Here is a 26,356-nt window from a genome sequence, read left to right on the forward strand (position 1 = left end):
TCCCACCAGGATTTATTTCAACAGACCGACCTGACTGAGTCCAACGCATCTGTGAACCCTGCTCTCCATGATGATGATGCAGGTAAGAGCCGGTTGATGACTAAAACATGACATTAATAATCTTTTTATCTTAATAAAAGTTGGGCTCACCTCCACGCACAGTCTGGGATCTGGAATCCAACTCCTTCAGAGAGGCTGGACCTTCTTCTACACTGGAGTTGCCTCAGTGAGAGGCGGCGAGCTGGTGTTTGCTTGCTTATAGCTCTCCGTCTCAGCCACCATGTGTTGGAGTTCTCCCCGGTCAACGAGAGGGTTGCCTCCCTGCGCCTTTGAGTCGGGGATAGGTCTCTTATTGTTGTTTCGGCTTATGGACCGAACAGCAGTATAGAGTGCCCGGCCTTCTTGGAGGCCCTGGGAGGGGTACTGGAAAGGTCTCCAACCAGGGACTCCGTCGTTCTACTGGGGGACTTCAATGATCACGTGGGCAGCAACAGCGTTACCTGGAGGGGTGTGATTGGGAGGAACGACCTCCCCGATCTGAACCTGAATGGTGTTCTGTTGCTGGACTTCTGTGCTAGTCACAGTTTGTCCATAATGAACACCATGTTGAAGCGTAAGGTTGTCCATCAGTGCATGTGGCACCAGGACACCCTAGGTCGGGGTCGGAGGTCAATGATTGACTTTGTGGTGGTGTCATCTGACCTCTGACCATATGTCTTAGACACTCGGGTGAAGAGAGGGGCTGAGCTGTCAGCTGATCACCACCTGGTGGTGAGTGGGATCTGCTTGCAGGGGAGGAAGCGAGGCAGACTTGGCAGACCCAAGCGCATTGTGAGGGTGTGCTGGGAACGTTTGGTGGAACCCTCTGTCGGGGAGAGCTTCAACTCCCACCTCCGGGAGAGCTTTGACCAGATCCCGAGGGAGGTTGGGAACATTGATTCCAATGGACCATGTTCTCCACTTCCATTGCTGATGCAGCTGTTTGAAGCTGTGGCCATAAGGTCTCTGGTGCCTTTTGCGGCGGCAATCCCCGAACACCGAAAGTAAAGGATGCTGTCAAGCTTGTCTGGCGGTGGAAGGAATACTTCGAGGATCTCCTCAATCCCACTGACACGCCTTCCATAGAGGAAGCAGAGGCTGGGGACTCAGAGCTTGATTCATTCATCACTCAAGCCGAAGTCACTGAGGTAGTTCGGAAGCTCCTCAGTGACAAGGCAACGGGGGTGGATGAGATCTGCCCTGAATACCTAAAGTCTCTGGATGTTGTTGGGCTGTCTTAGCTGACATGTCTCTGCAGCATCGCGTGGCAGTTGGGGACAGTGCCTTTTGGACTTGCAGACCAGGGTGGTGGTCCCTCTATTCAAAAAGGGGGACCAGAGGGTGTGTTCAAACTATCGGGGGATCACACTCCTAGCCTCCCTGGGAAGGTCTATTCCAGGGTACTGGAGATCTCGGATTCAGGAGGAATAATGCGTTTTTTGTCCTGGCTGTGGAACACTGGACCAGCTCTATACCCTCCGCAGGGTGCTCGAGGGTTCATGGGAGTTTGCCCAACCAGTTCACATGTGCTTTGTGGACATGGATAAGGCGTTCAACCGTGTCCCTCGTGGAATTCTGTGGGAGGTGCTTTGGGAGTATGGGGTCGTAGGCCCTTTGTAAAAAGAATAATATACCGGATACAAGTGGCCGAAATGAGTTTCCTCCGCAGGGTGAGGGGGCGCTCCCTTAGAGATAGGGCGAGGAGCTCTGTCACCTGGGAGGAGCTCAGAGTAGAGCCAGCTGAGGTGGTTTGGGCATCTGTATCGGATTCCCCCTGGATACCTTCCTCGGGAGGTGTTCCTGGCATGCCCTGCTGAGAGGAGACCCCGAGGAAGACCCAGGGCAAGCTGGAGTGATTTTACTCGGCTGGCCTTGGAATGCCTCAGGATCCTCCCGGAAGAGCTCGGGGAAGCGTCCAGGGAGAGGGAAGTCTGGGTGTCCCTGCTCAGACAGCTGCCCCCGCGACCCGGTCCTGGATAAGCTGAAGAAGATGGATGGATGGATGGACCCACATAGAAAATAGGCAATCGGGTTAACAGCAGCAATGCTGGAGACAATGTGTTCAGACTAATGCTGATTACTCACATATTTCCATGGTCATGCATGCTGGGACGCTGTGATTCAGACTCTCAAAGTGATGGATCCTCGGATTGTGTACCTCGGTCTGATACCCAGATAAGTAATTCCAGAGAAGAACGTCTGTCTCCACAAAATCTTTAACTCACATAAAAAAAGGCAATGACAAGGGTCTGGTTGAAATGTTCAGGAAAGTAGAAGTCGTGCATCGTAGAAGTCGTGCATGCCATGAAAAAACAGACTCATTATCTAAGGTCGGAATCAACGACCCATGCACAACACTGAACTGCATATAGGATAAAAAGAGGGTCACGTGTTCAGCTGATCTGAAAAGAATGAATCAGTTTGAAAAGAGAGTGTAGCAACCCCAAAACACACATTTAAAAAGAATTGAATTGTATTTATTTTTCTGTTTTGTTACAGTTTTTTTCAATGTAAAAGCAAATGAAAGAAAATAGATATAAAATTTAAAACAAAAAAGTATAATGAAGTTATTATTATTTTCATATTGCGACACATGCAGCCACATTATTGACAACATTTTGTAACAGATCATTAGTAACTGTATTGAAATAGATTTAACCTCCTAACCTGTATATATGTATACAACGTGACAGTGACCTAAAACAACATAAAATATCTATTTTTCATATTCTATATTTAAATATTTACAACATGACTCTGACCTCACTCACAGAACCAGGTCCATGAAGAAGTGATTTTTCAAATTTTGATGGGAAGAACTCGACCTGACCTCAACCCAACTTCCAGCTGCTCGGGGATGAACTGGAACACCTATTTGCGAGCGGGGCCTTATCACCCAACATCAGCGCTCAACCTCACTAATGCTCTTTTGGACGAATTAGGGAAAAGATTAGTACTGATAGTCGTTGGACATGCGGGTGAAATGTTCTGGTGTCTGCATACTTTTGGCCACACATGTATCAGCTTAAGACAAGATGGAGCTTCAATCATCCAGGGGGAAACTGTTGTGCAGCAGTTCCAGTAGGAAGTAGGAAATCCAAATATAAACAGGTATCCGAAATCAAAAATGTCCCAAATATATACAAAAGAGAGAAAATTCACGCCGCTTTACATCGCCGTCAGACCGCCCTTTCTTTTGGCACTACGTTTTCTCAACCGTAGAACATCCGTATCCCTACATATTAGAGCAACCAGGCCGTTTCACTAATGCATAGGGATACGGAGGTTCTACGGTCTGTCTGTTGTTCTACGGTTAAGAAAATGTAGTGCCAAAAGAAAGGGCGGTCTGACGGCATTGTAAAGCAGTGTGAATTTTCTCTATACAACGTACATTTGAACTAATATAGATTTTTTTAGGTGGGCCTTGTTTTAGGTGGTTAAAATTAGCTTTGCATCTGGACTCCCTTCACTGCAGTACAAAGCTGAGTGTCTGGGCTGGAGCGGCTCTCTGCTCCTCCAAACTGAGACTGCGCTGATCGACAATTACAGTAGGGAACAGACTGACTATAGATATGTACTTTATATGACCCCACTTCAAAAAACCCAAAATATCTCTTTAACATGGATTATATGTCGACAGGAACATAACCGGGCAGAAAAGACAATGATCTACACCTCTCTCTGCCGCTCTTCTCTTCCTTTGAACCATCACAAGCTGTCACAGAGATTGAGATTACAGGAAATACAGACAGACACAGAGGGAAAAGACAGAAATATATGAGAATGGATAAAGATTGACTGTCTCTGGCCTTTTGAGACACTCAAATACTCAAAGCACTAATAAAATACATGAGGTCTTGATTGCAGCAAACTTTAAATCAGAATTCTCCCATCCAAGCCAGATCCATGCTCTGTTTAAGGACATCATTGTGAAGGCGCGAGGTTTGATTTCCTCTCCTTGTTTGAGTTGAGCCATCAATTACTGTGCTCTTAAAGACGAGCAGCGACTGGTGTGGAGATCAGATGGAGATATACAAAAGGTGACGACCAGAACAGGCAGAGGTATTAAGATAAACGTTTTTTTAAACTGATGAGGTAGAAACAACACACACCCTGCCTCATCAGGTAAAAAAAACGTATTTCTTAATACTTCTGCCTATTCCGGTCGTCACCTTTTGTATAACGACTGGATCCCAGCAATTTCAATTCCAAATTCAATTTGTTTTGATTAAACGATTATTCATTTTAATCTATGATTTGTATTACATTCCTGGCAAATAAAATGTTATGTACAGTAATTATCTGTTTCTAGCCCCCCCTCTCCCACTCAGCTGGGCCCTGAACGCCTTGCCGAAGATGAAGTAGATGATCGGGTCCAGGCAGACGTTCAGAGCTGAAACCATGACGGTCACCTCCATCAGGTAATAAGAAACCTTCCTCATAGAACAATTCTTCCAAAGGAATGCGTCGATAATGCGAAACAAGTGGAAAGGGCCGAAGCAGAAGCAGAAGACACAGAGCAGCACCAACATGTTTCTGTGTGACTTTGCAAGCTTAGGGTTAGGGTTAGGGTTCGGGTTAGGGTTGGATCTGGAGGACATCGGCTGCCTCTGCTGCTCTGACACCCTGCGGGAGGTTTTATAATAGAAGAAGATCAAGGAGACCAGGACAAACAGGAAGCTGACGGCGAAGAAAGTGTGTATGATTTTGTAGAGCACAGCAAGCTGGTCACTGTGAAGTACTTTACAGCTAATTGAGGCAGAGGTTGAGTGTTTTAGGCTGTAGAATAACAAGATGATGTAGCTGCTCATCACTGCCAGGAGGAAAACCCAGGTGACAGTGGAGATGATATGTGCAGCACGCACTGTCTGCAGGATGTGAGGTGCTGGAGATCCCTGGACGATCTTCAGATACCTGGAGCGAGGAAGAGCAGGCATCAGTACACAACTTTAATAGATTACAGTCGCAGTTAAAGTTCAGCAGTTCAAAGTTTGTCTAAGAACATAATATGCGGTGTCGTAGAAACATGTTGCTGACATCAAATTGGACATTCTACCAGAAACGTACATTGTCTGTCCTGGAAGTATTACACTAAGTGAAATTTGTTTGATTAAGAAATGTGTAAAACATGCATGGTTGATTTTTCAGTGGGTTGTTCAATAAAGGCATATATCATTCATGAACTTTTCAGATTTATTTTTTTTCCTTTTTAGAAAGACACAAATCCTGAAGACCCGGAGATACAGCTATCATAAGTTTGATATGCTAAACACTGTTATTTAGAACTCCCCACCACCACCATTAATAACAAGTTAAGGTTGTTATCACTCACATTAGTTGTTTAAAAACGTAAATCTGTAGCCTACATATATATTTTATGAATAAATAGCATTTTATAGCTGTCCCCATAGTTTCTGTCAGTCATGTAGCATTCACACAGGACACAACATAAAAATTGTCCAATACAGCTCTGAAGTTTTGACTCACAGGAAGTGACATTAATAGACTCTGTATATAGCTCTGTCTTTGAACTGTATGATTTTAAGCTTGTTCAGCGTGTTTTTCCTTAGGCAGAGGAGCAAAAAGTTGAAGCCTCATCACTTTCAAATATCTCATAGAACCTAATTGTTGTAAATCAAAAACGTGTCTGAAAAGGTTGCGAATTCCTTGCTAGCATGGCGGTCTAAATGGCTGACTGTCACAACAGGCCCTGTCAATACAAATTAATGGCATTGTTCTTTTTTTATTACCTTATTGCAAATAGTATGTATTTAATGCATGCCTTGTAAAGTATAATTTGAATAAATAGACATTAAATAAATTACTTTGAAACTTGCTATAGAAAAGTTTAGAATTTAGCCCCTGTTTCTGTCCTATGTAGCACTGCTTTTGAGGTTGCACTTTGTTTAAGTGATATTTCAATACATAAAATGAAATCATTGTAATTTGTATATCTACCTAAGTCAAAATGTTTGTGATTACTGGAATTCATACATCAGGAGAGTGCAGTGTGGGCCAAGTAGCACCTTCAATTGTTTATGTTGATCTGAAATGTGCAAGTGATTATTTCATTTAATGCATTAACATTGCGACATCACAAATTTGATCCTGGTCAAATATATGCCGTAAATCTCAGAACAGTAGGAAATGGTATAAAAAAGATCAGTAGTGTCAAAAGAGCCAATAGTAGAACAACTTAAAATCCATTCTCGAGTAATCCTCTGTGGTAGATTATATATGATGTGTTATGGTTTAAATGCATTTGGATATAAATTGTTAGATGAAATACGTTTTCATGTAGGAATTATTCTGATATTAGCTTATTAGATTTAAGATATTTTGGACTGTATCAGTCATGTCCTTTGCTGCAGAACATCCCAACGTTTTTGTACAAACTTCAGTGAAGAGGATCATGGCCACTGCCAGGCCACTACACACAATGCCACATTGCCAACCCGGCCTACCTGTAAGCAGCGATGTATCCCATGAACAGGATGCTGGCGTACATGTTGAGGAAGAAGGCGAAGAAGCCAAAGGTGCAGAAGACCAGGCGGGTGGTGAAGATATTGCTAACATATTTTGTGATGCGGATGGGGAGACAGAGGCAGAGCAGGAAGTCAGCAGCTGCCAAGTTCTTCAGGTAAACTGTCATGCTGCTGGATGCCTGACGCTGAGCTCGGCAGAAGTAAAACTTGATGATGAAGGCATTGAGGGAGAAACCGACCTGCAGAGAAACCAGGTGAGCCGCATGGCAGCAACAGTTACACTCAAAAGTTTTGGCTGAACAAAAAATTTAACCTTTCATTCCTGTAAAACAAATTCACTTAACTATTTGTAATATAATAGCAAAGATCTTTTGAATAAGTCACTTCCTTCCCTCAGATCCAGAGTCAGCCATTAGATCTTTAAAAGCTCACCAGAAACACCAGACTGTAGACGACCATGAAGAAGGGGTGTACCGAGGTATCGACCTTAACACAACCGTCGACTGCAGTCTGGTTTGTAACTGATGTCTGGTTGACAGATGAGGTCATTTCCTCAAATCCTTGGTCACTCATTTTTCTGGTCGATCTAAACGAGATGAATTCAAATTACAGACCACCTTATACACAAAACACACCGCCTGCAACAGAAATGCTTCCAAACAGGAGAATAAATCATTCATCACATGTGACCATGACCAAAAGATCAAGATATAAAGCTTACAGGAACCACAGAGGATTCAAATTACCATAAACTCTAACACACATCCCGCTCAGTTGTCAAATATAGATTATTCAGATATAGAGTTTTGGATATTAAAATGTTGTCTTCAAAGCTGTAGTAGTGCAAAAAAAGAAGATTAAATACCTGCAGTGTTTCCCTGTGTGTTTGAGGGGATCTGAGAGAAAGCCTGGCCACTGGACCCCTTTTATTCTGCTTTCACAGCGGAAGCAAAATCACATCATTTATGACGTCTTCAACTTCAAGCCTATAGAAAAACTTAAAAACCACACACGCTCACTCACTGCTGTTGAGAGGCAAATTGTCTTCCTGTCTAGTTCTGGTAAACAGGCCACAAGTACCACTGACAACATTTACAGGCCATGCCAGTGGCGTGCACAGACATTTTGGGGGGCAGGTGCTCAGTGAAAAATAAGGGCACTTTATGCGGCATGTAGAACTGACAGCTGCCTTATTATAGCAGTGTGAGATTTAAAAAATATGCCTACTGCTTCCCTGCTGTAGCTGCCTAAAACAGAATAATAATAGTTTTAGTAATAGCCTATTTTTTAAGGTTGAATATGGCCTATTGAGGTAAATACAAGATTACTGCAAGTCTTAACACAGAAATAATTTGTTGGTACAAAATAATATAATTAGCTAAAATAGCTTAATGCCTAATTTAGTACAGCCAAACCACTTTGTGTAGTTAAAATAAAATGTGGACAGCTTTTAAGATATTTCAGCAAAATTAGAGGAACAGTTCAACTTTAAAATCTGAGCTTTAAAATGCCCCTAAACAGTGAACATGACTCTTGACTCTAACCTTTCATCTTCATCTTCCTGCTGGTGGATGCTTTTATCCAGGAGAGCAGAGAGCTGCTCCCCTGGGCTGCCTGCTGTAGCTCCCTTTCTTTTTCCTTTCTTATCCTCTCCTTTCTAGGAGAGGATTGCTGCAATTGGTAAATAAAAAGAGACCAACAATATGAATAAGACTGTTTGGTTATATTTCAACAAGGCACAGGGCTACTTTTTCTGCAGGCAATTGGGAATTGCCTGTTTGTCATTTAGCAAATAAATTACTGCAAGTGTTAATTATGTAGCCTAATGTAAACCTACACAATAGCCTACTAAATATTTATCTTAAGTATACTGATAGATTCACATGCTGTAGGATACCAATGACAAACTCTACCGGCGGTCATCATCACGTCATATCTATTATTGATTTTGGGTAGCGTCTAGCTTGTTAAGCAGGTGAGCAGTCGGCTAATTTATGCCCAGCTGTGTGGTGTTGAGACAGGCTACTTCACAACAGAGACAAATAAATGCAAGTTATAGCTTGGCAACTGAGGCTTAGGGGGCAAACAACACACTCGACTCGATTCATTTATGTGTCACCTGGCTGGTGGGCAGGGGAGGAGGGGTGTGTGGGCTGCAGCTGTGGGCTGCAGCTGTGCTCTGCGCGTTCACATTGACAGAGGTGTGTGCGGGTGGGGTGGAGGGAATATTAATTGGGGCATCATTATCACACGCTTTTAATTGACGAGCACTTATAGATGATCACGTCAGCATGGGCCACAAAAAAACAAACAACAACAAAAAAAAAACTTTCAAAAGGGCACTTGCTTGGTCCAGAGGGCAAAGGGCAGGTGCTTTAGCACCACCTAGTGTCTACCTGTGCACGCCACTGGGCCATGCTGTTGTGTTCATGGAGCCACAATGTTTCTCTGTTGACAGCAAAAGCAGGTTTTAATGTCTCAGCACGCCTTATCAAAAATATGTTTTGTTCTGTGGCCCCAGAAATGGCTGTAAAATGTCTTATATCTTTAAAAATATCCAATTTTGTTGCATCAAACATGGCCGGAAAATGTCTAAATATCTTAATAAGAAATATCAGATTTTCGCACCACAAAATGGGATTTTTTTTTTTTTGCTGCAAAAGTGGCTGTAAACGTCCCAATGTCTGGTTTAATATGTCTGGTCTTGTCACCACAAATACAGCTGGAAAATGTCCCAGCGTCTCGTTAAAAATATCCAGTGGTGTTACCTATAACACAGTTTCGAACGGCAGTCACTGGCTTGGAAGCCTTCTTTCCTAGCTGTAATGCCACCACCATCCCCTCCACCTGTCAACATAAAAGTCCTGCTGAATGTGATATGATATGTACAAATCTGAACCTATTTATGGTTTGCAGAAATGTAAGAAAAATTAAATGGCTAAATTTTAATTGGCAACTTTGCTGAAAAGTCAGTGAAAAGAGGAGATTACACATGCATGGTGTTCCTGTTAGTTATTGTTTCTAACTCCATGCTTATCCTGGGCTTTATTGATCTGCATCCTAAACATCCAGAGGTTAGAGGAGAAAAGGAAAGAGACTGAAGGGAAATAACTAAAAGAACGGAGAAGAAAGTTTCTAAAGGGGTTCTGAGTTCAGTCAGAGGCTGAGTTGAGCACAAACTTACAGGCAGGTTGGTGCATCTGTTGCTAGCTAGCTTGGAGCTAACATGTTTATAGAAGTTAATTATTTGGCTAATCAAGGACAAATGAACACAAACGGTATAAGGTAAAAAACAGATTCATTTTTTGTCAGTGGGCATCATGACAATAGTAACGACTATAAAATAAGTTTTTTCATGGTCTTATCACTGATAAGAGAGGATGTAATTCAAATAAAACCATCCAGAAAGTTCCGGTGTTGTGACAGATCGTTGTGCCGTTGTTTGTTCAGACACTGAAGGTGTGGTGTCATCCCGGGGTTTCCACACAGCACAGGATCAAAGATGCATTGACAAGATGCCCCTAAAATACTTTATGTTCTTGTTTTGCTTTTAACTTTCTCTGTTAAATGAGTAATAAGGTTTAATCTATTATCAGAGGAGGAGTGCTGTCTGGGCGTTAGTCAAGGACTTCAAATATTGAGGTCATGAGTACAAATTTTCCCCAGTGCACTTTTTAGAGTTCAACGTTCTGAAAATGTTGTGATTATATACGTTTTTATTAGTTTTTCTCATGTCATTAAAAGGTCTCATCTTCTGTCTTTGTTTATTTGCTTCTTTCTTTGTAAGAATTCTTTCCCTTTAATTTAAAGACGTTGACTCTTTTCTGCATATCTGCATAAAAAACACAATTGAATGTGTAATCATAGAAAAACAACACAGTGGCACTATGACCTCAGCTTGTACTGTATATCACTGAATCATAACCATAAACTTTATGACACTGTAGGTGTCACATGCTTCCACAGACCAGCCCCACGCAGACTATATAAAGGCTCCCACCAGGATTTATTTCAACAGACTGACCTGACTGAGTCCAACACATTTGTGAACCCTGCTCTCCATGATGATGATGATGCAGGTAAGAGCCGGTTGATGACTAAAACATGACATTAATAATCTTTTTATCTTAATAAAACGACTATTAAGCCCCTCGGTGTTTAGCACAGAAGAAGAAGAACCACCCAAAAAATTAAACATATGGTCGGTGTGAAACACTGTGACCTTGACTGTTTTATTTTAGGACGCATTCAGAGACCTGAGACCCTAACCCAGAAAAAAGAAAATTATATATATTAAAAAAAGGAGTAAATTATATAGTTGTCTAACCCTAGTTATATAATAATGATAAACTGCAGTTTACAGTTATGGCCAAAATAACACACACTTGTGACCGGAGTGATGTTGTGTGAGACTTGTGAAGTGTCATTTGTTCGCATGTGCATGGACTAGTGCAGTGGTTCTCTATTATTGTTTGTCATGCTCCCTCCCCAGAGGACAGAATTTTTTTCACGCCCCCCCTAAATTGAAATACTATTGAGAATCTGATAATATGTATATGTACAAGGGCTATGTAAGCATCGTCATATATCCTGCTCCATAGTTCCCGACCGAAGGATAAGCAGAAGAGCTTGTGTTTGTCTCCTTTTTGAGATCTGTGTGCTGGTGTCAACACGGAATGTTTTATTTTGAAAAGTAACCGGATGTTATATTGTTATTTCTGCGCTTGACTTCCTGGCTGCTCGGCGCTGAAATGCTGCGTGGTGCTCCAGCATCGCCAGATATGTTCTGGAGGGTTCCGGACTGCCGGAGCTGGGACAGAGCAGATAGGCAGCGCAGCGGACCTGCTGGAAGTTAACACATAGATTTTAAAACTGAAAGTGACAAAATTCTTTAACTCACATAAAAAATGGCCATCACAAGGGTCTGGTTGAAATGTTCAGGAAAGTGACTGGACATTGTAGAAGACGTGCATACCATGAAAAAATAAACTCATTATCTAAGGTCCAAATCAAGGACGCATGCACAACACTGAACTGCATATAGGATTAAAAGGGGGTCATGTTGGTCTGAAAAGAATGAATCAGTTTGAAAAGAGAGTGTAGCAACCCCAAAACACACATTTAAAAAGGACTGAATTGTATTTATTTTTCTGTTTTGTTACAGTTTTTTCAATGTAAAAGCAAATGAAAGAAAATAGATATAAAATTTAAAATAAAAAAGTATAATCAAGTTATTATTATTTTCATATTGCGACACATGCAGCCACATTATTGACAACATTTTGTAACAGATCATTAGTAACTGTATTGAAATAGATTTAACCTCCTAACCTGTATATGTGTATACAACGTGACGGTGACCTCATGCACAGAGCAGGTCCATGAAGACAGAGCTGGTTGTTGTGTAGATACTGTACAAATACAACATTATCTATTATTCAGCAGAAGTAAACATTTATAATTTTAAAGCAGGGTGACTGAATTTACAGCACAGCAGCAGGGGTTAACATAAAATGTCTAATTTTCATTTTCTATATTTAGATATTTACAACATGACTCTGACCTCACTCACAGAACCAGGTCCATGAAGAAGTGATTTTTCAAATTTTGATGGGAAGAACTCAACCTGACCTCAACCCAACTTCCAGCGGCTCGGGGATGAACGCGAACACCTATTTGAGAGTGGGGCCTTATCACCCAACATCAGCGCTCGACCTCACTGATGCTCTTTTGGCCGAATGAGGGAAAAGATTAGTACTGATAATCGTTGGACATATGGGTGAAATGTTCAGGTGTCTGCATACTTTTGGCCACATATGTATCAGCTTAAGATAAGATAGAGCTTCAATCATCCAGGGGGAAAACTGTTGTGCAGCAGTTCCAGTAGGAAGTAGGAAATCCAAATATGAACAGGTATCCGAAATCAAAAATGTCCCAAAATATACACAAAATATAAACAAGGTTAACAGTGAGGTGTACACCCGGTTCAAAGCTCGCTCGCTCTCTCACTCACTCAGACTGTAACCTATGTTTTGCTTTCCCCTCTATCTCTCCCATCGTCACTCCGGCCACATTGCTATGACCTCAACAGCCATTTATTAAAAGGGATAGTTCGGGTTTTTTGAAGTGGGGTCATATAAAGTACATATTTATAGTTGGTCTGTTCCCTACAGTAATTGTCGATCAGCGCAGCCTCAGTTTGTTATATTGTAACATGACATGAAAAATGAGACTTTCTACGTCTCGCTCAGTCGACTGAACAAGTCTGTGGATGATTTGTTGAAGGTGTTGAATGCTGCTGGACTGTAGATTTCTTTGTGAAAGACTCGGGTCAGATTTCCACGACAGTCCAAAGTATTGACTTTATGCACATTGTCTCAGCGCCTCTCTGCTCCACTAACAGATTTATCATTTAGAACTGGAGTCCGTAAGTACTACACAAAGTTCCACAGAGCCTCTTCAATTAGTTTTAATTAAATGATTAGTTATTGTAATCTATAATTTGTATTACATTCTTGGCAAATAAAATGTTATGTACAGTAATTATCCGTTTCTAGCCCCCCCTCTCCCACTCAGCTGGGCCCTGAACGCCTTGCAGAAGATGAAGTAGATGAGCGGGTCCAGGCAGACGTTCAGAGCTGAAACCATGACGGTCACCTCCATCAGGTAATAAGAAACCTTCCTCATAGAACAATTCTTCCAAAGGAATATGTCGATAAGGCGAAACAAGTGGAAAGGGACGAAGCAGAAGCAGAAGACACAGACCAGCACCAACATGTTTCTGTGTGACTTTGCAAGCTTCTTGGAGCTGGAGGACGTCGGCTGCCTCTGCCGCGCCTCTGACACTCTGCGGGAGGTGTTATAATAGAAGAAGATCAAGGAGACCAGGACAAACAGGAAGCTGACGATGGAGAAAGTGTCTATGATTTTGTAGAGCACAGCAAGCTGGTCACTTTGAAGTGCTTTACAGCTAATTGAGGCAGAGGTCAAGTGTTTTAGGCTGTAGAATAACACGATGATGTAGGTGCTCATCAGGGCCAGGAGGAAAACCCAGGTGACAGTGGAGATGATATGTGCAGCACGCACTGTCTGCAGGATGTGAGGTGCTGCAGATCCATGGACGATCTTCAGATACCTGGAGCGAGGAATAGCAGGCGTAAGTACACAACTTTAACAGATTACAGTCACAGTTAAAGTTCAGCAGTTTAAAGTTTATCAAGTTAAATCAAATCAAATCAAATCAATTTTATTTATATAGCCCAAAATCACAATCACATTGCCTCAATGGGCTTTACAATCTTTACTGTGAACAACATCCTCTGTTCTTAGACCCTCAATTCAAGTGAGGAAAAACTTCACATGTTGATGTTAAAAGTTCAGCAGTTCAAAGTTTGCCAAAGAACATAATATGCTCGGCCCACTAGCACTATTTCTCTTCTCTAAAAATAAACTGCTACTTTAAAATCCATCAGGTTTTTCATTTTCTGTGTGTTGACATTACCCAGTTGTAGGGTTGGGCAGTAATATGGTGTCGTAGAAACATGTTGCTGACATCAAATTGGACATTCTACCAAACGTACATTGGCCGCGTTTCCCAGATTCGATCGTTCTTAAGGACTTAAGAAGGCTCTTAAGAAGGGTTCGGCTAAGAAGGAGCGCTAAGATACGGGTGTTTCCCAGTCACGTTCTTAACTGCCTTCTTAGGAGAACCCTAAGATCAAGCCAAAGAAGCTTCTTAAGAAGTTCTTAGTGGAAGCTGTCCAGCGCGGTGGTGCTGGAACTGAATCAATTGATGCCAGGCAAATCGATCACCCACCTCTTTATCAGCGCATAAGTCACACACAGCGCCCTGTGGTTCCCCCACACAAGTGCAATTAGGCTACGCATGTATCGTGTGTGGGGGGGTGCGGGTGTGTGTGTGTGTGCCAACAGGTGTATCAAAGTAGTAATCAAGGGACGTGCACGCCCCCAGGAGAGGACAACCCCCACAACCGTGCCCTGTCCCCGTGTGCCAGCCAGCAGGGCCTGGTGTCCGCATGCGGGGAGGCTTAACAGGGCGGCCCGCAATAACGACCTGCACCTGCAGCGAGACGCTGGTGCGCTTGGAGAGGGAGAAGCTGGTGGTCCTGCGGGGGATAGAGGGCCAACTCGAACGACAAACTGCCCTGCAGGAAGAGATGGTCCGGATAAAGCAGGAGAGGTTGGAGCTGCACCGGAGACAGCTGACGCTTGCCGTGGCGCAGTTCAACCGTCCCTTCATCTCGGTTCCAATCATCCTTCCCCAGGATTCAGGTGCGGGGCATTTCTATTTTTTATCTGCATTACGCAATGTATCCCGTTCAATTTCATTAATCAACTCCCTTCATTGCTCCTACCAACTCCCCTCTGCCAGCCTTCTGCCCCACAGCTGAGTTGGCCCACATGAAGTTGTCGTGTGTGCCTCCTGGCCACCTGGCAACGATGTCAGTGATAAGGCCATTGTGGTCCACCACCACCTGGGTGCTGATGGCCGCGTAGTGCTTTCTACCGATCCAGCACGGATCCACCAGGGAGGGATTGTGGATTGGAATGAGGGTGCCATCCACCACACCGATCACCCGGGGGATCCCAGCCACTGCGTGGAACCCTTGGTGGACCTGGCGGACCTCGTCCCGTGTGGTGGGCATCTTTATGTGGGTCCGGGCATGGCGCAGGAGAATCGGTGTCACAGCTGCCACACTCTGTGACACCGATGCCTTGCTGAGGCTGGTGCCGTCGCCCACCACCTCCAGGAAGCTCCCCACTGCGTAAAAACGCAGCACAGCCAGGAGCTGCACCTCCGGGCTGAGGGCAAAATTGCAGTGGGTTGCTCTCTGGATGTGTGGAGACACCAGAGTGATCAGCCGTTGGATCTCCGCACGGGGCAGCCGGTACTTTGCCTGGACAGCCCGGTCTGACAGCACATCCAGTGGGGAGAAGTGCTGACGCACGTATGCATTTATGTAAACCGTCTGGCTTTTTGTATGTGTTGTACTATAAACTCATATATGCAGATGTGTGTGGAAAACTTAAACGTGTAATTCAATAAAAAGTTTTTTTTTCTTCTCTACTATTAGCCTATGTTTCTTGCGCCAGTGGTCTGCAGGATATAAATTTCCCTGACGCGGCTTGATCACTGAGCATTTGGTCGCTAAGAAGGCTGTTAAGAGTGGGTCAGCTCGATCTTACATTTCCTTCTTAGTGAAAGATCTTCTTAAGCTAAGAGCGACTCTGGGAAACACATCCTTCTTTCACAGCGTTCTTAAGAGCGCTCCTAAGAAGATCTTAGCACTTAAGAGCTTCTTAACGAATCTGGGAAACACGGCCATTGTCTGTCCTGGAAGTGTTAAACCAAGTGAAACTTGTTTGATTAAAGAATGTGTAAAACTGATTGGATGGTGGATTTTCAGTGGGTTGTTCAATAAAGGCATATATCATTCATGAACTTTTCAGATTTTTTTTTTTTCCTTTTTAAAAAGACACAAATCCTGAAGACCCGGAGATACAGCTATCATAAGTTTGATATGCTAAACACTGTTATTTAGAACTCCCCACCACCACCATTAATAACAAGGTAAGGTTGTTATCACTCACATTAGTTGTTTAAAAACGTAAATCTGTAGCCTACACAGTGGCGTGCACAGACTTTTTGAAGGGCAGGGGCGAAAAGAGGGGCACTTTAGCAAGCATTTTGGCTCCCAAGAGGGCGCTTTAGTGCGTGTTTTGGCTCCCAAGAGGGCACTTTAGCGCATGTTTGCCCCCCCCCCCCTTGTGCACATCACTGAGCCTACATATATATTTTATGAATAAATAGCATTTTACAGCTGTCCCCATAGTTTCCGTCAGTCATGTAGCATTCACACAGGACACAACATAAACATTGTGCAATACAGCTCTGAAGTTATGACTCACAGGAAGTGACATTAATAGATATAGCTCTGTCTTTGAACTGTATGATTTTAAGCTTGTTCAGCGTGTTTTTCCTTAGGCAGAGGAGCTAAAAGTTGAAGCCTCATCACTTTCAAATATCTCATAGAACCTAATTGTTGTAAATCAAAAATGTGTCTGAAAAGGTTGCTAATTCCTTGCTAGCATGACGGTCTAAATGGCTGACTGTCACAACAGGCCCTGTCAATACAAATTAATGGCATTGTTCTTTTTTTATTACCTTATTGCACATAGTATGTATTTAATGCATGCCTTGTAAAGTATAATTTGAATAAATAGACATTAAATAAATTACTGGAAGCTTTTAATGCTATAGAAAAGTTTAGAATTTGGTCCCTGTTTCTGTCCTATGTAGCACTGCTTTTGAGGTTTTATTTTGTTTAAGTGATATTTCAATACATAAAATGAAATCATTGTAATTTGTATATCTACCTAAGTCAAAATGTTTGTGATTACTGGAATTCATACAACAGGAGAGTGCAGTGTGGGTCAAGTAGCCCCTTGAATGTTTATGTTGATCTGAAATGTGCAAGTTATTATTTCATTTAATGCATTAACATTGCAGCATCACAAATTTGATCCTGGTCAAATGTATGCCGTAAATCTCAGAACACTAGGAAATGGTATAAAAAAGATTAGTAGTGTCAAAAGAGCCAATAGTAGAACAACTTAAAATCCATTCTCGAATAATCCTCTGTGGTAGTTTATATATGATGTGTTATGGTTAAAATGCATTTAGATATAAATTGTTAGAGGAAATACATTTTCATGTATGAATTATTCTGATATTAGTTTCTTAGATTTAAGGTATTTTGGACTGTATCAGTCATGTCCTTTGCTGCAGAACATCCCAACGTTTTTGTACAAACTTCAGTGAAGAGGATCGTGGCCACTGCCAGGCCACTCTGTATACAGACAATGCCACATTGCCCAGGGCCGTTTCAAGGAATTTGGGGGCCCCAAGCAAAATGGACATGAAGGTAGCTAACATAAACATTTTTTGCTAGCCTACCTGCTGCGAAATTACACTGATTGTACAAGACAAGTAGAGCTGTTTTATCCAGTATAATGTATCACTTACCACTATCTTGTTTTTTCTTATCCTCCTCTTACTTTCTCTTTTTTCTTTTCTGGCTTCCTGATGCATAATTACGCTTCATGTGATGACTGCAGAGGTTTTGTATTTTGCCGGCAGCAGAGGTCACGAACCTGGCTGGCTGGCTGCTGTCAGCGACTACTGAGAGGGGCCCCCTTGAGGGGGATCCCGATAACAGTGTCATTGCACTTTACTGCATTGACTATCAAAGGGGCGCTCACACAGTTTGTCATTGCATTTTATTCATAACCAGTCGTTGTCTTGGGGCCCCAGGCCAGCTCGGGGCCCCAAGCAATTGCTTGGTTTGCTTGCCTTCTCGCTACTGGCCTGACATTGCCAACCCGGCCTACCTGTAAGCAGCGATGTATCCCATGAACAGGACGCTGGCGTATATGTTGAGGAAGAAGGCAGAGAAGCCAAAGTTGCAGAAGACCAGGCGGGTGGTGAAGGTGTTGCTGACATATTTTGTGATGCGGATGGGAAGGCAGAGGCAGAGCAGGAAGTCAGCAGCTGCCAAGTTCTTCAGGTAAACTTTCATGCAGCTGGATGCCTGACGCTGAGCTCGGCAGAAGTAAAACTTGATGATGAAGGCATTGAGGGAGAAACCGACCTGCACAGAAACCAGGTGAGCCGCATGGCAGCAACAGTTACACTCAAAAGTTTTGGCTGAACAAAATATTTAATCTTTAAATTCTGTAAAACAAATTCACTTAAGTATTTGTAATTTAATAGCAAAGATCTTTTGAATAAGTCACTTCCTTCCCTCAGATCCAGAGTCAGCCATTAGATCTTTTAAAGCTCACCAGAAACACCAGACTGTAGACGACCATGAAGAAGGGGTTTGCCGAGGTGTCGACCTCAACACAATCATCCACTGCAGTCTGGTTTGTAACTGACGACTGGTTGACAGATGAGGTCATTTTCTCAAATCCTTGGTCACTCATTTTTCTGGTCGATCTAAACGAGATGAATTCAAATTAAAGACCACCTTATACACAAAACACACTGCCTGCGACAGAAATGCTTCCAAACAGGAGAATAAATCATTCATCACATGTGACCATGACCAAAAGATCAAGATATAACTACAGGAACCACAGGAGGATTCAAACACACATCCCGCTCAATCGTCAAATATAGATTTTTGATTTTTAGATATAGATTTTTGGATACTAAAATGTTGTCTTCAAAGCCGTTGTTAGAAAGCCCGCTCCTGCGCGCATGCGCCTGTGAGTACTTCCTGCAGGCTGGCGAAGTGACATGCAGCAGCGGAGTGAGAGAAGCGACATGCAGCAGCGGAGTGACAGCACGACATTGTGTGATGACGTTACGTGTGCGTGATTGACCCTAAAGTGAGTTATAATTCAATCCTGCACGTTACTTGTTTGTAACGTAATATATGTTAATACCTGTTAGACAGTTATGTTAAAACGTCATTGAAACATGTTTAAAGTTTGAACAAAGACGTAATGGAGATTAGGCTTAAGTTTGTTTACTTTCACTTTGCATATTTTGTATTCACTCTGTGTGTATCCTTTAGATATTACTAAGTTTACATCTATATCGTATTAGTTTGTGGACATTACGTTGGTTAGAGTAATTACGTAATTGTCGAGCGTTTAATGTGTGTAACCACGTTCTTAGAATATTCCAGAGAGTGACTGTATGCGACCACTAGGTGGCGGCATTGCACTATTTTTCTACATAGAAAACCTAATTTAGAGGTAAAGTTGCACTGTTATGAGGCCTGTTAACCTCATTATACTAATGCAACTGATTTGGAACTTTATGTAATTTATTTGTGATATTAAGATGAATATTATTTATTCCTTGTTTATTTAATTGCAGACCACACTCCTGCCAAATCACAAGTCAATGCAAAGATTAATACTCCTGTCCCAGTGTGTGCTATGCTGTGCTGTGTTTCAAGCCTCCAGTAAAGAGTTGGATTGCATATTCCTTGAGTCCTGTGTTCTGACCGACACTCCAGGGAGACACCCATCCTAATTACATCATTCTCTACAGTCCATCCACGTTTTTGCTAAAGCACCATCCAACAAAGGTCCTTCGAGGCGGATATGGTGTTAGCTCTGGATTGAAGAGTGTCCTGACAATATGCATCTGGTCCTTTAAGTCCACCCTTACCGCCTAGAGGTCAACCACCAACATCCCCTTACCACCGACCATGGGAAAGATGGCCCCAGCAGTCAGTACAGGAGCCAGCCAGCCAGTATGGGTTTCCACCACCTCCGTTTCAGATTCAACCTCCCTATCCTGTCCATCCTGTGACCAGACCTGACTCAATGTTGCTTCGCTCGCCCTCAATGACTAGGGACAGTCAACCACATCAGATGACATACTTTACTGCAGCGTCACAGCAGTATCCTATACAGCTCAGCACCAACTGCCCACCACAGTTAAATCAAGGGATTGGTCAACAACCTTATCATCCTAACCCTCTAAGTCAGACGACCAAGGAGGATCCAGACAGAGACCAGGTGCTGTATGACTTCCTAGGGAGAATGCTGAGTGAGTTGCAGATCATGAAACACCAGGTTGCCTCTATGTCTCCCAGTAAACCACAGCCAGCCATGATCCAGCAAACAGACAGCGTGCCCTTCTACGATGCCTCTGTGTTGAATCGTACTAGTACACCCTATGCCCCTCCTCCCCAGCCTTCTGTTCAGCCGCAGCCACAGTCCTATGGCTGGCATCCACAGCCTCAAGTGCCACCAGCCAGACCCATGTATGCTCCGCCACCTCAAGTAGCTCCACAACTATATCCTCCTCAATATCAAAGGCCATACTATGGAGCGCCACTGCCACAACCCACATACCCAGTAGTCCAAGAACAGACCTACCGGGGTCCCAAGCCGACAATACCAGACTTTGTTACGAAAGATCCCAGTGAGTTTACTCGTCTGAAGATTGCTCTTGACAACCTATTACCTACTGATGCCACCGAGCTGTTCAGATACCAAATTCTCACGGATCATCTAAAGCTTGAAGAAGCTCGCCTAGTAGCAGACTCCTTTCTGAATGGCTGCTCTAAATGAGAGATATGGTCAGCCCCATAAGCTGGCTCTCAAGAAGATAGCGAGTGTGATGGACTCAGCAGAGGTGAGGAGAGGAGATATAGAAGCATTTGAGAGATTCGCCCTCCAGATTAGGTCTCTTGTTGGCATGCTAAACACTCTAGGCCCAGAAGGTGAGGCAGAGCTACGATGCGGGTCACATGTTGAGCGACTTCTGAGTAAATTACCAGTTGATTTGAGGTCAGAGTTCCGCTGTCAGATGGGTCGCTGTCCTGGAACTGTTTACACGCTCATAGACCTGTCAGAATGGCTCCATTATGAGGCGTGGTGTCAAGGTACAGAGTCACAGATCAGCAACAAGGGAACGAAGCAAGGGCAACAGCCAAACCGCAAGCGAGAAGGGAAACCACCAGCCCGCTCTACTACAGTACTACATGGAGCTAAGGAAGTATCAGCAAACCAGACACCTGAATCGTCCTCGTCCAAGTCAGATCAGTCACCTCAGAAGAATGCCACATTAAAGGCCTTCTGTCCTTATTGTAACAAGGATGATCATTACCTAAGCCAATGCACCACCTTCAAGGCCTTCAATAAGGATCAGATAACAGATTGGATTCGGACTAATCATCGATGTTGGAGGTGTGCACGCACACATCGAGCTGCGCAGTGCACGCTGAAGAAACCATGTAGCATCTGCCGGGGCAAGCATCTCCAAATCTTACATGAAGTCAACTCCAAAGAAGCCATCACGAAGGAGGAATCAGCTAGACCGACTTTGACCACTGAAACTTTATACCTGGACCAGCCTACAGACTGCAGACGTGTTCTCCTGAAGGTCGTTAGAGTTCTGATTCACTATCAGGGGAAGACTGTTGATACCTATGCAGTGCTGGATGATGGATCAGAGTGGACCATCTTGCTCGCCGCTGCTGCTCTCAAGCTGGGCATCCAAGGCACAGATGAGAGTTTAGCACTGAGAACGATACGCCAAGATGTCCAGACCATCAGTGGCTCCTCTGTTTCCTTCCAGTTATCTCCTGCTAGCCAGCCACAGAAGATCTTCCAGATCAAAGCAGCATTCACAGCTGAACGCCTTGGACTAGCTGACCAGTCCTATCCTGCCACCCTCCTGAGTAAGTATAAGCACCTGAAAGACCTACCCCACAGCCCTTCGAACAGGTACCTCCTTTACTACTCATTGGTGCTGATCACTCCCATTTGATAACACCCATCACACCAGTCCGCCTGGGACCACTGGATGGACCAGCTGCCATAAAGACCCGACTTGGATGGGTGCTACAGGGACCTGCTAGAATCCTTCAGACTCAGCTCCGACCAAAAGAGTGCCTTCACCTTTCCCTCAGTCCTGCGGAGCTAGAGCTGAAAAGAGATGTAGAACGACTGTGGCAACTCGACATCTTACCATATCGCTGTGAGAAACAGGTCACAAGATCAAGGGAGGATCAGGAAGCCATCAGCACTCTGGAGGCCAAGACAACCAGAGTAGAGGTGAATGGAGTCCTTCGTTATGCCACACCCCTGTTGCGCAGAAAGGACTTTCCCTGTTTCCAGGCCCCTAAGGAAGCCGTCTTGCCTAGCCTCTGGAGCATGGAAAGACGTCTCGCAAAAGACCCTGACAAGGCAGCCTCATACAATGCAGAGGTCAAGAAGCTAGTCATTGCCAATGCTGTGGCTAAACTGCCCTCTGAGACCACGCCCACTGGAGAAAGTTGGTACATTCCCCACTTCATGACCAACCACAATGGTAAAGACCGAATAGTATTCAACTGCTCCTTCAGATACAAAGGTTTCAACATCAATGAGTGTTTACTGCCTGGTCCAGCTTTGAGCCCTTCACTCCTGGGTGTTCTCCTTCGCTTCAGGGAGCACAGCGTGGCCATCAGTGGAGACATACGTGGTATGTTTCACCAGGTACTGCTCTTGCCTGAAGACAAACCACTACTACGCTTTCTTTGGCGCGACATGAGGAGAGATGACCCCCCTGAGATTTACGAGTGGCAGGTACTCCCTTTCGGGCCCACTTGTAGTCCTTGTTGTGCATCCTTTGCTCTGCAGAGACATGTCTCGTTGCACAGCACACCAGAAGAAGATGTGAGATTCTCTGTGGAGAAATGCTTTTATGTAGACAATTGTCTCCAGAGCTTCACTTGCATCCAGGAAGCACGCCATCTACGTAACAAGTTAAGAGAAATTCTATCATCTGGGGGATTCGACATTAGGCAGTGGGCCAGCAACGAGCCAGACGTTGTAAGTCACCTCCCACCAGATGCCAGATCTGCCAAACTGGAATTGTGGCTCTCACAAGACAAAGCTGAAGCGAAAGAATCCACTTTGGGCTTGAGTTGGTTTTGTGACACTGACACCTTAGGATTCAAACACAGACCTGTGTCATACAGTGCTCCTACAATGAGGAACATCTACCGGGTGCTGGCCACGCAATATGATCCTCTTGGAGTCCTCCTACCCTTTACCACCAGAGCAAAGGTGATCGTCCAACAGCTTTGGGATAAGCACCGAGACTGGGACGACCCTATGCTCCCTGAATACCTCCTATAGGCCTGGATGGAATGGGAATCAGAACTCAAGTACTTACCTGAAGTGGTGTTACCTAGGTGCTACGTACCATCTGCATTAGACAATGCTCAGGTGACTCATAACATCCATGTTTTCGCAGATGCCTCTGAGAAAGCATATGGGTCTGTAGCTTACCTTCAGTCCATAGACCCAGACGGCAATGTACATCTAGCCTTTCTCCTGGCAAGATCGCGTGTGGCCCCAAGGAAGCAACACTCAATGCCACGGTTGGAGCTCTGCGCGGCTCTAACAGGAGCCCAGCTGGCAAAACTCCTTGTGAATGAACTCACTCTGCCAATCCAAGAAGTCACCCACTGCACAGACTCCACAACAGTCCTCCATTGGCTGCGCTCTGAGTCCTGCCACTTCAAGGTATTTGTGGGTACTAGAGTGGCAGAGATTCAAGAGCTAACCAACGTGGAATCCTGGAGGTATGTAGACTCTGCCAGAAATCCTGCAGATGATCTCACCAGAGGAAAGAACCTGAAAGAGCTGAACAGACCGAACCGGTGGATCCACGGACCACAATTTTCTACTGCAACCTCCCAATGAATGGCCTTACCAACCCCTCAGAGACACCTGTTGACGATAACACAGAGTTGAGGAAAACTGCCGTCTGTGGACTAACCATCACATTACCGCCTGTGACAGATGGAGTCAAGTGCACCAGCTGGCAAGAATTGCTACAAGCAGTAGCTGAGGAGCTTCATGGGGCGGCTAGTCTGACTGGTCATCCTCCTGCCAATACATTTCAAGAAGCGGAACTTCTAGTGCTGAGGAGGGTCCAGATAGATTGCTTTCCTGAAGACTATCAGATCCTGAAATCAGGTAAACTAGTGCCTTCTAGCAGTCGATTGCTCTGCCTTTCTCCTGAGTTTGATAGTACCACCCAGCTCATCCGTGTTGGAGGACGGTTGAGACGACTTGAGCATTTCGATGCAGACACAGTTCACCCTATAGTCCTGGACCCCAGCCATCAGACCACCCGTCTACTCATAAAGGAGTATGATGCTCGGCTATGTCATCCAGGACCAGAGCGAGGGTTTGCTGAACTTCGCCGAAAATTCTGGATCCTTAGAGGAAGAGAGGCAGTACGTAGGCACCAGCGGACATGCCTAGATTGTCGCAAATGGAGATCTAAACCAGCCTGTCAGAAAATGATGGACCTACCACCACCTCGTCTCAGGCTGTTCAAACCGGCCTTTTATTCAGCTGGAATGGACTGCTTCGGCCCTCTCCTGATCAAGGTGGGGCGCCGGAATGAGAAAAGGTGGGGCCTTCTATTCAAATGCCTAACCACTAGAGCCGTGCATCTAGAGATCCTGACATCCATTGACAGTGATGCCTTCCTCATGGCTCTTAGAAGGTTCATTGCCCGACGTGGCCAGCCTGCCGAATTGTATTCTGATCAAGGCACGAATTTCCGTGGAGGAGAGACAGAACTAAGAGAGGCCTACAATCAACTAAGTCCTGAACTACAACAACTCCTGGCCAAGCAGCAGATAAGTTTCCATTACAACCCCCCAGCGGCTCCCCATTTTGGTGGAGTATGGGAGCGAGAAATCCGCTCAGTTAAGGCAGCCTTTAACTCCACCCTGGGCTCAGAGACAGTCACAAAAGATGTCCTCATGAACGTCCTCACCGAGATTGAAGCCATATTGAACTCCAAACCCCTCGGGTATGTTTCCGCAAACCTAGCAGATCCAGATCCAGTGACCCCCAATTGCCTTCTGTTGGGGCGGCCGGATGGCTCCTTACCCCCAGTTGTTTATCCAGAATCTGAGCTGCTGAGCAAGAGGAGATGGAGACATTCCCAGGGATTGGCAGAGAGGTTTTGGTCCACGTTTGTCAAACATTACCTGCTTGGACTACAGACCAGAGGGAAATGGCAGAATCCTTCTCCAGATGTCCAAGTCGGCATGGTGGTGTTGCTCATTGACCCCCAGCTACCACGGTCATTGTGGCAGATGGGCAAGGTGACCAAAGTCTTTCCTGGCACTGATGGACGGGTGAGGACTGCTGAGGTGCAGGTAAAGGACCGTGTTTATACTAGACCCATCACCCGCCTGATAGTGCTGCCAGGATTCAAGACCCAGAGGATGACCCTGATGACCCTGAATGACTTTAGAGCGGCCTTTATATGGGACAAATTTAGACCCAAATTTGGGGGCGGCATTGTTAGAAAGGCCGGTCCTGCGCGCATGCGCCTGTGAGTACTTCCTGGAGGCTGGCGAAGTGACATGCAGCAGCGGAGTGAGAGAAGCGACATGCAGCAGCGGAGTAACAGCAAGACATTGTGTGATGACGTTACGTGTGCGTGATTGACCCTAAAGTGAGTTATAATTCAATCCTGCATGTTCCTTGTTTGTAACGTAATATATGTTAATACATGTTAGACAGTTATGTTAAAACGTCATTGAAACCTGTTTAAAGTTTGAACAAAGACGTAATGGAGATTAGGCTTAAGTTTGTTTACTTTCACTTTGCATATTTTGTATTCACTCTGTCTGTATCCTTTAGATATTACTAAGTTTACATCTATATCGTATTAGTTTGTGGACATTATGTTGGTTAGAGTAATTACGTAATTGTCGAGTGTTTAATGTGTGTAACCACGTTCTTAGAATATTCCAGAGAGTGACTGTATGCGACCACTAGGTGGCGACATTGCACTATTTTTCTACATAGAAAACCTAATTTAGAGGTAAAGTTGCACTGTTATGAGGCCTGTTAACCTCATTATACTAATGCAACTGATTTGGAACTTTATGTTATTTATTTGTGATATTAAGATGAATATTATTTATTCCTTGTTTATTTAATTGCAGACCACACTCCTGCCAAATCACAAGTCAATGCAAAGATTAATACTCCTGTCCCAGTGTGTGCTATGCTGTGCTGTGTTTCAAGCCTCCAGTAAAGAGTTGGATTGCATATTCCTTGAGTCCTGTGTTCTGACCGACACTCCAGGGAGACACCCATCCTAATTACATCATTCTCTACAGTCCATCCACGTTTTTGCTAAAGCACCATCCAACAGCCGTAGTAGCGCAAAAAAAGATTACATACCTGCAATGTTTCCCTGTGTGTTTGAAGTGATCTGAGAGAAAGCCTGGTCACTGGACTTCTTTCTTCTACTC

The 26,356-nt window shown here is 44.2% G+C and overlaps 2 protein-coding genes across 2 annotated transcripts; both read right to left on the reverse strand.

Annotated features, from left to right (window-relative positions):
* Positions 1 to 4,315: 4,315 nt before the first annotated feature.
* LOC115591250 (P2Y purinoceptor 14-like) lies at positions 4,316 to 7,397 on the reverse strand. The gene is made up of 4 exons (XM_030433081.1): positions 7,390 to 7,397; positions 6,957 to 7,110; positions 6,504 to 6,763; positions 4,316 to 4,953 (listed from the first exon to the last, which is right to left on the reverse strand). Exons 2-4 carry the CDS (start codon positions 7,095 to 7,097, stop codon positions 4,338 to 4,340), a joined length of 1,017 nt encoding a protein of 338 aa, XP_030288941.1. The 5' UTR covers positions 7,098 to 7,110; positions 7,390 to 7,397; the 3' UTR covers positions 4,316 to 4,337.
* Positions 7,398 to 13,067: 5,670 nt separating this feature from the next.
* On the reverse strand, positions 13,068 to 18,530 carry LOC115589518 (P2Y purinoceptor 14-like). The gene is made up of 3 exons (XM_030430445.1): positions 18,390 to 18,530; positions 17,937 to 18,196; positions 13,068 to 13,659 (listed from the first exon to the last, which is right to left on the reverse strand). Exons 1-3 carry the CDS (start codon positions 18,528 to 18,530, stop codon positions 13,068 to 13,070), a joined length of 993 nt encoding a protein of 330 aa, XP_030286305.1.
* Between the last annotated feature and the right edge of the window lie 7,826 nt (positions 18,531 to 26,356).

The sequence above is a fragment of the Sparus aurata genome, chromosome 1, assembly GCF_900880675.1.
Source record: "Sparus aurata chromosome 1, fSpaAur1.1, whole genome shotgun sequence".
Classification (NCBI taxonomy): Eukaryota; Metazoa; Chordata; class Actinopteri; order Spariformes; family Sparidae; genus Sparus; species Sparus aurata.

Excerpts from the sequence above, each read along its gene's own strand:
- LOC115591250 (XM_030433081.1), bottom strand. The coding sequence starts at position 7,097 with ATGAGTGACCAAGGATTTGAGGAAATGACCTCATCTGTCAACCAGACA. Across the intron at positions 6,764-6,956 it reads TCTACAGTCTGGTGTTTCTG|GTCGGTTTCTCCCTCAATGC; the intron begins GTGAGCTTTTAA and ends GTTTCTCTGCAG. Across the intron at positions 4,954-6,503 it reads GGATACATCGCTGCTTACAG|GTATCTGAAGATCGTCCAGG; the intron begins GTAGGCCGGGTT and ends TCCTCGCTCCAG.
- LOC115589518 (XM_030430445.1), bottom strand. The coding sequence starts at position 18,530 with ATGAGTGACCAAGGATTTGAGAAAATGACCTCATCTGTCAACCAGTCG. Across the intron at positions 18,197-18,389 it reads TCTACAGTCTGGTGTTTCTG|GTCGGTTTCTCCCTCAATGC; the intron begins GTGAGCTTTAAA and ends GTTTCTGTGCAG. Across the intron at positions 13,660-17,936 it reads GGATACATCGCTGCTTACAG|GTATCTGAAGATCGTCCATG; the intron begins GTAGGCCGGGTT and ends TCCTCGCTCCAG.